Source organism: Lynx canadensis, chromosome C1 (assembly GCF_007474595.2).
Source record: "Lynx canadensis isolate LIC74 chromosome C1, mLynCan4.pri.v2, whole genome shotgun sequence".
Lineage (NCBI taxonomy): Eukaryota > Metazoa > Chordata > Mammalia > Carnivora > Felidae > Lynx > Lynx canadensis.
Genome location: NC_044310.1, coordinates 9,495,515 through 9,508,015, shown reverse-complemented (window position 1 = coordinate 9,508,015; position 12,501 = coordinate 9,495,515). Strand labels below are relative to the sequence as shown.

Genomic DNA, 12,501 nt, shown 5'->3' with positions numbered 1-12,501 from the left:
ACAGACTCCAGAGTGCACGTTCCAACCAAGCCAGTGGGGTATCTCACGGTCATTTAGGGCCACCTTTGGGGGGGTCCACAGGGTCAGGGCTATTTCAACAATAGTCCTAGGATGTTACCTGCCTTTTTCATTCTCAGGCATGTAGAGGGGAGGTTTTCAGGGTTTATGACAAGTGATGATGTCATCATTCCACTGGCTAATGGATGTGTGATTGTCTAATCTCATGTTTTAAAAATTTCTGAACTATGAGTAAGGACTGTAGTCTAACCAACTCCTGAACTAGGTCTAGTTCCTGGTTTTGATACTGTAATAAAGTAAGATGTTACCACCGCGAAAAACTGAGTGAAGAAGAGTATAGGGCTCTGTACTATTTCTGCTACTTCCTGTGAAGCTATACTCCCTCAACATTGTTCAAAGAATTTTTGTTTCAAGGGGCGCATTCGGTAGAGCTTGCTCATTCGGCAGAGCTTGGGGCTCTTGATCTTGGGGTCGTGAGTTCAAGCCCCACAGTGGCTGCAGAGTTTACTTCACAAAAAGAAAAAAAAATTGCTTCAATTTCTCACATGGTAAATATCCAAAGATCTAATGCACATAAACAAAAGCCTGATGATTGCTGCACGAAAGAGACCACCTCTGCTCTTCCAGCACCTCCCATCTCAGGACTGAGAAGCAGAGATCAGGAGAGATTCTGAGAGACTAACTAAACCAAGAGGAGGAAGGAGGGTGGGGTCCGCACATTCGCACCCTACCTCCCCAACTTCTCCACTACAACTCGAGGGGCTGTTCCCTACAGGCAAGGGGGGGGGGGGGTCCGTTTTAAGGGTTTCACTCTGAATCGCTAACGGAGAACAAGCAAAGCATACCAGAACAACCTGGGATAAATAGCTTCAAAGGCAATTAAAGGCAACCAGTTATTGTCCATGCCCCTTCGGGGCTCCTGCCCGGGTCGGATAGAAAAGCAGAAGAGAGTTCCTACCCCTTACTTTAAGCACCAGCCTGGTTGGGCCAAGACCTATCAAGGCAGGAGGGTGTCATTTTGCCTGCAGGGCTCTGGGCCTCTGCCCTGCCCTAAGGAAGCCAGTCCCTGCTGTCCTACCAAGCAGGATTTCCCCTAAGGCTCCATTACCACACGCCCCACCTCTCCCCACCTCCCCCAGCACTTTGCACTTTGTAAGCACTTACTGGCTGGCTGGTTTAATGGCCTCTCCACCAGAGGCAGGTTTAAGCTGCAGACCCAGGGGGCAGGTTCCGTTTCACTCACCGCTGCACCCGGCGCCTGGCACAGGATGCCGAGCCCCGAGCAGTGGTTGCTGTCAACAAACAAGTACCTGGCAGTCAAGTGCAGGAGGTCTGTGTGCACAGAGATGGCTGTGAGGGTGTACAGACTCAACTGGCCATGGAGTCCAGGGGAGTGGATGAGATCAGAGAAGAGAGACAAGCAAGGACAAAGCCCTCAGGATGTCACTATCTAAGAGTGGGAGGTAAGACCAGGCACGATGTCACCGTGGCAGAAGGGGCATCAAGAACATGATGTCAGAAAGGCTGGGGAAAAGGTTCCACGAAGGGGGAGAAGTCAACAGTCGAATCTGCTGGTGAGCTTGCAGTATGTGTGGTATCTGATCCTTCTCCACTTCCCACCGCTGTAGTCACCCTTCAGCCTGAAATAACACAGCAATCCCCTCATCCTGCGAAGGGCAGACGAGCACCCCGCGTGCCAGCACTGCGCTACCGAGGAAAGCAGCGGCGAAGACAGATGGGTTCTGCCCACCTGACCGGGTATTCCACTGGGACCAGTGAAATAGAGTGTGATGGGGCACCTCGGCAGCTCAGTCGGTTGAGCTCCGACTTCGGCTCAGGTCATGATCTCACGGTTCGTAAGTTCGAGCCCCGCGTTGGGCTCTGTGCTGACAGCTCAGGGCCTGGAGCCTGCTTCGGATTCTGTGTCTCCCTCTCTCTCTACTCCTTCCCTGCTCACACTCTGTCTCTCTCTTTCAAAAATAAATAAAGACTTTAAAAAAAAAAATTTTTTTTTTTTAAAAAAGAGTATGATAAACAGATAAGGAGGGGGCACTGTCCTCGTCAGGGCAGCTGCGTGCGGGGGTACATCTTAGAGAAGATCACACACAGACACTTGGACCTGAAAGATGAGAATGGCCACTCGTTAAGGATCGAGCATTCCAGGGAAACGTACTAAGGGGACAAAGGGCTTGGCACGTTCAGGAATAAAATGAGACCACCGTGGCCAGGTCACAGCGAGCCAGGGAGAAAGCAGAGGCGGCTGCCGCCAGAACCTGCAGAACCTTGAAGGTCAGGGTAGAGAGAGACTGGAGCTCATTTAGAGAGCAGCGGGACACAACTAGAAGGTCTTGGGCAGGGGAGTGACATGACGTGATGAGAAGGTCTTCTGGCTTCCAGTCTGTTCCCTATTCAACTTCTCTAAACCCTCTGCCTTCTTGATTAATCATCCTATAAAAGCATCCGGTTCAGAATTCCTTTTTTTTTTTTTTTAACTTTCTAAATAAACCAGTGGTTACTTTACTGGTTGTAGAGTCTCTCGAGGTTGAAGAGAAGCAAAGTAAATTAGACCTAAGAGCTCTTCTCAACCTGACATGCCCCTGAAGGAGGGTTCTGCTGCCTCCTAGTGAGTCTGTTACTGCTGAGACTGAGCTGCCAAATTTCAAACCACCTTCATCCAAGGCAGCAAATCAAGGAGCAACAGCCTTTCAAGTCAGGTGGGAGTTTGCTTGGTCTAGCCACAGCCTAAAAAAAAAAAAAAAAAAAAAAAAAAAAAAAGAAAAGAAAAAGAAAAAGAAAAATTCTACTGGAAGAAATCACAGAAAAATCTCGATTTTACTCTCAAAGTTCCTCCCTAGTCCCTACAGGCACCACTCTCTGGAGGTCCTCCTACTCCTTGGCATCTTTCACAGATCAGGCTTTTAGCCAACAGGGTCCCAGACCACTGATCCTTCTGGCCCTCAATTCTTCTGACCAGTCAATATCTTCTATATCCTTCCAGGTCAAGTTCAAATCCATTCATCCATGAAGACATTCCAAACAACTCACGATAATTGCCTGCTTTTCTAATTTCCTATATGCTCAGGTTTATGTTGTATGAATACAGTACTCAAGACATACAGAGAATGGTCCCACAGAGAGAGAGACCGTCAGCCAAGCAGTGCTCAATGAGGGGGTTTCTGTGAAAATCCAAAGTAATGACTTGGTCTGAACTAAAACACTAACAGTGCTTAGAAAAGTATGTTACAGGGCAGAATCAGCACTTGCTTACGAGCTGAAAATAATGGTGATGATGATACCTACAGTGTTTCCTACATGCCAGGCACTGGCCTTGACGTTTATTAACTCATTTACTCTTGACCACAACCACATGGGGTGGTCACCACTATTATCTCTATTTAACAGGTAGGAAAGCAAATACCAAGAGGTCAAGTGACTTGCCCAAGGTCACACAGATGGAGTGGCTGTGAAGGACGAAAGTCCACTCCCTGTGGAGTCCTGTGAAGGACTGAGGGTGAAAGTGAGTCACCACACAGCAAAGTTGAGGAAGAGCAAAACAATCCTACAAAACCTTTTTCTTTGCCAAAGCATTAATATCAGAATAACAAAAAATGTAAACCTTCTTGCCAGAGTTCCTCCCACAGTTATATAAGAAAAATGTCATCCAAGTTGCTAATTCTTTTTCAAATTTCAGAAATAATCTAATATTTTCATTCACAAAGACAATGTCCCAGATCTTATAAAAACTGCCAATTTATCTAGTAGAATACATGATTCAAAATGAGATTTAAGTGCCATCATTATTAAACATGTTAATTTTCTAAACTATACATTCATTAATCGAAGTTTAAGTCATAACACATAAGAATCACCTTACTTGGAAGTCTCTTTTTAAAAAGCCTGAAAAATCAAATTTGCATTTATAATTACTTATAAAAATCTAATTCTATATTAATAATATGCTACAACAGCAAAAGTGGTTTCAATGTTTTATACCTCATTATGCATATATACCCAGGATTAGGAAAAAAGTGGGGAAGATAACCTAAAACCAAAGATAGAAAGCCATTCAAGGCTTTACCAAATCTTTGGAAATACATCTATGAACAGATGTATCTGAAGGGTCACATGGTCTGCTGCCCCCCATAAAACGTCCTCTGTGAAAGGAATAAACTACCACCTATAACAACATGGATGAATCTCAAAAACACCACGCTGATCAAAAGGAGACAAACACAGGGGCGCCTGGGTAGCTCAGTCGGTTGAGTGTCTGACTCTTGATTTCAGCTCAGGTCATGATCTCAGAGTTCATAGGATTGAGCCCCAATTCAGGCCCTGTACTGACAGTGCAGAGCCTATATGGGATTCTCTCTCTCCCTCTCTCTTTGTCCCTCCCTTGCTCGTGCTCTAAGTAAATAGATAAACATTAAAAAAAAAAAAAAAAAAAAGGAGGGGGGACAAATACAAAAGGGCAAGTACTAACAATTCCACTCCCGTGAAATTCTAGAACAGGAAAAAACAATCCACAGGGACAGAAAGGCAATCAGTGCCTGCCTGGGGTAAGGACTGGGTGGGTGGGGAAGTGACACTAACTGCAGAGCAGCAGGAAAGAATTTTTGGGGTAATGGAAGAGTTCTGTACCTTGAGAGAACTGAGTGCAGGTATCTGGCAATCTTAAGACTTGCGCACTTCAAACAGGTACATTTAAAAAAAATTTTAGGGGCACCTGGGTGGCTCAGTCAGTTAAGCATCCAAGTCTGGCTCAGGTCATGATCTCCTGGTTCGTGAGTTCGAGCCCCGTGTCGGGCTCTGTGCTGACAGCTCAGAGCCTGGAGCCTGCTTCGGATTCTGCATCTCACTCTCTCTGCCCCTCCCCTGTTGACACCTGTTCACTTGTGCTCTTGCTCTCTCTCCCTCTCTCTCTCAAAAATAAACATTATAAAAAATGAAAATTAAATTTTTTTAAACTTTATTGATTTATTTTGAGAGTGTGTGGGAAGAGCAGAGAGAGAGAAAGAGAATCTCAAGCAGGCTCTGCACTGCCAATGCAGAGCCCAATGTGGGGCCTGAACTCACAAACCGTGAGATCATGACCTGCCTGAGCTGACATTAAGAGTCAGTTGCTTAACCAACTGAGCCACCCAGACGTCTCTCAAATGAGTATATTTAATGCACACAAATGATACCTCAATGTTGGGCTTTTAAAGTAAAATAAGTAAATGAATTATACACTGTCCTCTTTAAATCATGTCCAAATGAAACTGTAATGGTCCCAGAAAACCAAAGATAAAAATACTGATGACGTAGTAAAAAAAATTATTTAATCAAAATTTTTTTCATACCCAACTCAAGCATTCCTCTGCTCAAAACCCTCCGACGGTCTCCCATCTCCTTAGGCAAAGTCTACTCTGTTCTTTACAATGACCACAGAGCTGAGCCCACACCTCTCCTCCTTCATCTGCTCTGCTCCAAGCACACAGGTGCCCTAGAACCAGCCTGCTCTGCTCCCTAGCCAGCCCCCACCTCTTAGATACACATCCACTGGGATCAGGAAGGTAACTCCACTACATGGCGTTTTATATATATAGCATGGCATTGGCATTGGCTGCTGTTACAGGAGGCTGCAAGTACGATCTGACATAGACAATATGTACTAATGTTTTCATTTTTAAAAATATAAAAATAAGCATGTTTTACTGGTATCTCATTTAAATTTGTATCAGTAACTAGGGGCACCTGGGTGGCTCAGTTGGATAAGCGTCCGACTTCGGCTCAGGTCATGATCTCGCAGTTCATGGGTTAGAGCCCTGCATCGGGCTCTGTGCCGACAGCTCAGAGCCTGGATCCTGCTTCAGACTCTGTGTCTGCCTGTCTCTCTCTCTGCCCCTCTCCCACTCATACCCTGTCTCTCTCTCTCTCTCAAAAATAAATTTAAAAAAAATTTTAATAAAATAAATTTGTATCAAACTCTTTTTACATACTCTATCCAGAAAACGACCATAAATGATCATACCCGTTTTCATCAATTTAATTAAAGCACCTAGTTTCTTAAACATGAACTTTATTTTAAATTTTAATGTTTATTTATTTTTGAGAGAGAGAGACAGTATGAGCAGAGGAGCGGCAGAGAGAGAGGGAGACACAGAATCCCAAGCAGGCTCCAGGCTCTGAGCTGTCAGCACAGAGCCCGACATGGGGCTCGAACCACAAACCATGAGATCGTGACCTGAGGCAAAGTCGGATGTTCAACTGAGTGAGCCACCCAAGCGCCCCTTAAACATCAACGTAAACATCAACACTGGAGAGCAACAGCAGTGTCTGACAGAAGAGTTTAGACTAAACATGAACATGACTTGACATCGAGAATGTGTCATAGTATATCACACTAAGATACATGCTATTCTACAACAGACTAATGATAAGCACCACAGTTCATTGTTGTCACTAGCAAAAGACATCCAAGAATTAGAGCGCTAATATTTCAAATTCTATGAACAAGTCTTCTTTGTTTAAACTTGCAAACAAGACTCTTAGCTACTATTCTGGGAGCAAACAGTGAGGGGGAGAGAGGATGAAACAAGCTTCAGTTTACTGAAACAGCATTAAATCGTGTTTGGTTAAGGAATGAGCAGAAGAATACGACCGCAATAACAATAAAGAGATGCGGACACCAAACAAAACAACCTTTACACGGTCTCTGGAAAACAACAGTAGCCAAAGAGTTCTAAAACACACCAAAAAAGTACCCTCTTTCAAAAAGCTGGCAGGCCCTTTAAATTGTCCGCCTGAAGAAACTATCTTCAACTACGGCATTAATCTCAATAGTGAACAAACATATTACTATACTCTTGCCCAATAAAGATAAAGGTGCTGGGGCGCCTGGGTGGCGCAGTCGGTTAAGCGTCCGACTTCAGCCAGGTCACGATCTCGCGGTCCGTGAGTTCGAGCCCCGCGTCGGGCTCTGGGCGGATGGCTCGGAGCCTGGAGCCTGTTTCGATTCTGTGTCTCCCTCTCTCTCTGCCCCTCGCCCGTTCATGCTCTGTCTCTCTCTGTCCCAAAAATAAATAAAAACGTTGAAAAAAATAAAATTAAAAAAAAAAAATAAATAAAGATAAAGGTGCTACTCTAAAAAACGGAAACCAGATCATGTCACTGTCCAGTCGCTTCCCACTGCACTTAGAGTAAAACATAAGCTTCTTCCTATGGCCCTTAAGGCTCTATAAATCTGACCCCAGCCTCTCCCCAACTCCATCTTGCCTCAGAGCCCCCCTGATGCCTGCCAAGCTCCAGGCCCTGGCCTGTTCTGTGTTTGAACCAGCAAGCTCATTCCCACCTCAGAGCCTTTGCACTCACTACTCACCGCTCTACCTAGAATTTTCTCTCCCTGGATCTTCACATACCTGGTTCTTGGCTACCACTTGAGTCTGTTTTAACCGTTAGTCACCTCTTCAGAGCAGCCTTCTCTGACCGTGTAATCCGAAGAAACTCTCCGCTGCCTCCATTCATCACTCTTTATCACACCGCCTTGTTTCGCCGTCCTCACGGCACTTTTCGCTATCTAAAATGGTCTCGTCTTCCGCTTTTCAACTCTCTCTGAGTAGGTAAGCAGCAGAGCAGAGCCCTGGCCTATCTAGTTCACTGTGGAACCCACAACACCCAGGGGTGCCGTCCAGTCCACCAACGGCAGGATGAATGAGGGAGCAAGTGAACACCCAGAACAGAGAAGAGAATGGAACCGGGGACTGCTTACCCCAGTGCTCAGGGTTGGATCTGCAGCACCCAGTGATTAAAAGCTTCTTTTGTTATTTCACTCTGTACAAAACTTTTATTTAAAGTCTGGAAGGCTAAGCTGCTGAAACTGTTTTGCTACTGGCAATAGCAGATCGTTCATCTGGATGTAGAAATGCTGCAGTCATAAGCTGCTTTGTTGACAGAAAGTTTCAAGTGTCAGTAACAACCTGAGTTACGCAAAGATTCAAAAAAAAAAAAAAAAAAACCACCTACGTGTGATTCAATAAATCAGAAATCAAGGCAGCTGTATTACCTCATTAGGGCTAAAACTTACACAATGCCCCGTGTCAATTAGATCTCAATAAAGCTGGGGAAACAAATCACCGAGGCTATACCCAAGATGCCACAGTTCTCCTCTCTTCCCCACAGGATTGCACTGCCCCCCAGCCAGCCCCTAATACGAGAGTTTTAAGTCAGATGTGGCCATATGACTAACTTTGGCTGATCAGATGTGAGTAGAAGTGATGTATATTGAGACAAAGCCTTCATCATCTCTGGTTCTTGAGCAACTACAAAGGCAGATCCACACAGGATGTGTAGCAAGAACAAGAAATAAACAAATGTTGTATTAAGCCCCTGAGATTTTGGAGCTGCTTTTTGTTAGCACAGCATAACAGAGCTTATCCTGACTAATAACGGCAGTATAAAATGGTGACCTAGAACCTTAGCTTTGGAATTTGACGAGTGACGGTGTGAATCAGAGCTCAATCACTTACTGTTTGAGTGGCCATGGGCAAACCACGGCCACCTCTCTGGGCTTTAACTGCCTTCGTCCATAAAATTGTTATACTACCTACACTTCATAGAGTGGATGCAAAGACTCAATTAGTGAGAAAGTACATATGCAATATTTAATGGAGTGCCTGGCCTGTTGGTTAAGCACTCAGTAGACAGCAAGTGGTATTAAACTCTAGCATACCTATTTTAAGCTACTATAAGCATATTCACATTATGGAACTTTGCTCACCTTTGATATTCTATAAAGTAAAGCATTCTAAACTCTTTATTCAACGAGAAAGTAATTTTTAAAGTTTTGGATGCTCCTAGATAAATCTACGGGGGAAAAAAGAAAGAAAATAGTGGAACATCTCAAAAGTTAAATATTGGGATGGGTGTAGAATGTTAATGAAGTAAAGGACACCTGTGATTTAAAATGGGAGAGAAAAGAAACTGGGAGAAGGAAGTCGGGAAGCAGAATGGCTCTCCTCTTGTCTGCCAACCAGCCTGGACTGAGTTGGAACAAAGGCTCACGGGCAACACGAGTGGAGTTCCGAGTTGGGAAGATAAGAGAAGGGCTAAGTGTTGAATGGAGAACAAACTGGAAGAGAAAGAAGGACAAAGAACATGTGGATCCGGAGGCTTTGTGCAGCCCTGGGCTAGGGTCAGAGAGAGAGCCTGGTGAGCTACCACACCAGAAACGACTTGGAACACACGGGTAAGACTGAGCAGTTCTGAATGTTGCTCCAATAGTTAGTGTTTAATATACCGTGAGACTCTGGAGTCTGTTGTTTCTTCTAAAGGACTCATTTACAAACAGTATGGTCTGCTCACTCAGAGGATCCTTCAGTCCCTAAAACTCAACCAGCAAACACATGAATAAATGATACAGTACTACTCTCTTTGAGACCATTCCCACTATAAGAGATTGCTCTGACTGCTAAAGTTCATCTAAGCAAAGCTGCTTGGTACCTACAGGGAATAATCTCAGCGTAACATCACCATTAAGATTTTAATTAAAAGTCAATCTGGTTCAGGGGCGCCTGCCTGGCTCAGTTGGTGGAGCATGCAGCTCTTGATCTCAGGGTCACGAGTTCGAGCCCCACGCTGGGTACAGAGATTGCTTAAATAAATAAACTAAAAAAAAAAAAAAAATCAATCTGATTCAAGTTAAAACTTTAATATCCGAATTTTTGTGTAGTTACTTCCAAGTTTCTCAAGCACTGATTGCTCATTTTCACTGGCTGAAAAGGGGAAAATAAATATAAGAGGGAAAAAGATAAAATGTCCTGAAACAATCCTTAACTATTCAAAATTACTGAGACAACTGCTGAAAAACACTCAGAGATTTTATGCCATGACATAATAATCAGGTCTAAATATCATACAACTGATATTCCTCAGATAATGAAAATATAACTAAAGATGCTGAAAATTTTACTCATAAAAAGTGGACAACTTTTATACTCCAAATGAAAGTTTCATTACTACCAGACCACGTAAATTACATCCAAATCAGAAATGTGCTAACCATTAGAAACATAAGAGGACACTTTTCCCCTGATATTTGGCATTTGGCATCAAAGGCAGTCTTCTGCAGATCTGATATGAAAACTTGTCAAAAACAAAATGAAATTGTAAAAGAGCCAAAAAAGAAATGGTTATTGCTACAACTCTTCTGAATGGCATGTGGACTTTCTCCACACACAAGGTCGTGTGATGTAAGGGGAGCCACAGAGTGAAAAGTATGAGGTGTCCAACAGGTCGAAACACGTTAGAAAGAAAATATTAGTAGCCTAATATGGTGTAAGAATTAATGCGTTAGTAAGCCTACCGGTAAAGCTGTAGCCACCTGAAAATAACTGGCTGCTGATTAGCAATACAACAAAAGCAATGTCAACATTTGGATTCCACTATGGAAGCACTCGCAATCGTTCTAATCCAGAATCAAGACTCCTAACAACAGTTCCTAGGCAGGAGAAAAGCAAGTTCCTTTGGGTGACCAAGTTCACATATAGAACCAGTCTTAAGAGAGAAAGAGAAATGAAATCTAGGACATATATGTGCACATAACTTTGAGGAACAATGACTAGGGCAATCCACTGTTCTCTTTTCCCCTCCCCCATCTGACCATTTCAAAACTAATTTGGCTTCAAAAGCATGTCAGTAAATCTGCAAGTTGTAAAATAATAGGAACCATGTGCCCCATGTGTTCGCCAGATTCATTTTTTATGATGTATGGTCCTCCGCATTAAAATAAACATATTTTTGATAAAGAAAAGTAATGAAACAAAATCAAAAGAATCCATTCCAAAAAAGTCACATCTCTCAATGCAACCCGGGACTGAACTTTACTAAATGCAGTCCACCCCAATAAAAGTGGGACTCCAGTTAGAAGCACCTGTGAATGATGAAAAGGTGTCCAAAATCTCAGATAGTGAGGGATACAAAATGTTTTCAAGTCTGGTAGTTTTAAGCTCAACACTACTAATTGGACTTCACATTTTCAAGTTTGTCTTTCATATTTTTTAAATGTTTATGAAGATCTCAAGAGAGTGTCTCTAACACCCATGAATTTCTGTTAACTACAAGTAAAATGATAATAAACCAGAAAATAAGAATCCTCGTTTAGAATACATTAAGTCCATATAACTGGTTTTACTTATCAGAACAGCCCTGAGGCTCCAGAAATCTCCACAGCAGAACTGTTTAATCCCCAGGTAGCTCCACACCCTCTTCCACTAAGAAACACATCTTACATTTCAATATCTGCCTTCTTGTTTGTATTCTATTAACAGGGTTTTCAAGGACAGAGTGCTTATAAAGTCTCCCACTTGATCAGTTTCAGCTTCTAAAAATAAATTTCAATCTTCCCTTTTCAACCAATGGATAATTTACAAAATAAAAAAAATATTAAAAATGAAAGCTTAATAAGCTTCAAAACAAAACCAAAAAATGAACACTACAACGTGGCAGGGGAAAGGTAAAAACAGAAAGTCTGAACTAAGGTCTCAAAGACTCTGTCCCCTGAGCAGGCTTCCTCAGAAAGGCCAAGCCACGCCCAAACAGAGCACAGGCCACTCCACAAACAAATGCACACTATGAAAGCAATGAGCTAGTTAATGGTGCGAAGAAACAGAAAAGAAAATCAGGGGAAAATGAATGTGTGTGTTTTGATCCTTCAAAAATCAAGAACTGGTCTAGCATCTAGGTAATGTATTTGTATAAATTCTTATTTTTAAACTCACCTGATTCATTTTCAATTCCTGTTGTGTTCTGAAAAGTTACACACAACAAAGAAACTTCTTTGATTACATGAGCCCTAAAAAGAAAAACAGACAATTGTAATATGTACCTGCCTACACATTTACAGTGATTTCAAACCACATACAGAACTGTAGAGTTTGCTCAAAGGGCTATTCATAAAGCAACTCCATGCCAGGTCAACTTCAATCTATGCTGAGAGCTTACTTTGCAGATTTATTATCTACAATAAAATAGATTTCTTACTAATCTTTACTAGGCCCTCATTGTACTCTACAATTGAAAGCAGACTCATTAGAATGACATCAAATTTTTGCTGTGAAATTGCATCATTCCTAAGAAGAAACAGATTAGCTCTGTTAATAGAAACACAAAGCACTGCTGAGTAATTTATTATGCAATGTAAATGTTTTTCTTTTACTTATATCAATACTGTGTTGAATGCAAACACAATTAGACCCTTTACATTATTTAGTTTTTCAAGTTCCTGAAGTACAGAGGTGAATTTACTAACATTTCCATGGGGAGTTCTCTTTGAGGAATAAAACAAAAACCGTGTAGTAAAATACAAATGTTTTCATAAAAACTGTTTGGAAAGAACTGCAATATTCCTTTACAATCTTTATTCGTATATTCACAGTACACTAAAACGATACGACAAAATCATTTCTTGTAAATGCATGTGACATACTTGCTTCTAAATGACGATCTACG

General features: G+C 42.4%; 1 protein-coding gene across 1 annotated transcript in view; it reads right to left on the bottom strand.

Moving 5' to 3' along the window:
- PRDM2 (PR/SET domain 2) overlaps nucleotides 1–11,845 on the bottom strand; it is a 109,752-nt gene extending 97,907 nt beyond the window's left edge. Inside the window, exon 1 of the mRNA XM_030325512.1 lies at nucleotides 11,772–11,845. Coding sequence (XP_030181372.1) covers nucleotides 11,772–11,780 — 9 coding nt within the window. The 5' untranslated portion in view covers nucleotides 11,781–11,845. The remainder of the gene's footprint in view (nucleotides 1–11,771) is intronic.
- Nucleotides 11,846–12,501: the final 656 nt, after the last annotated feature.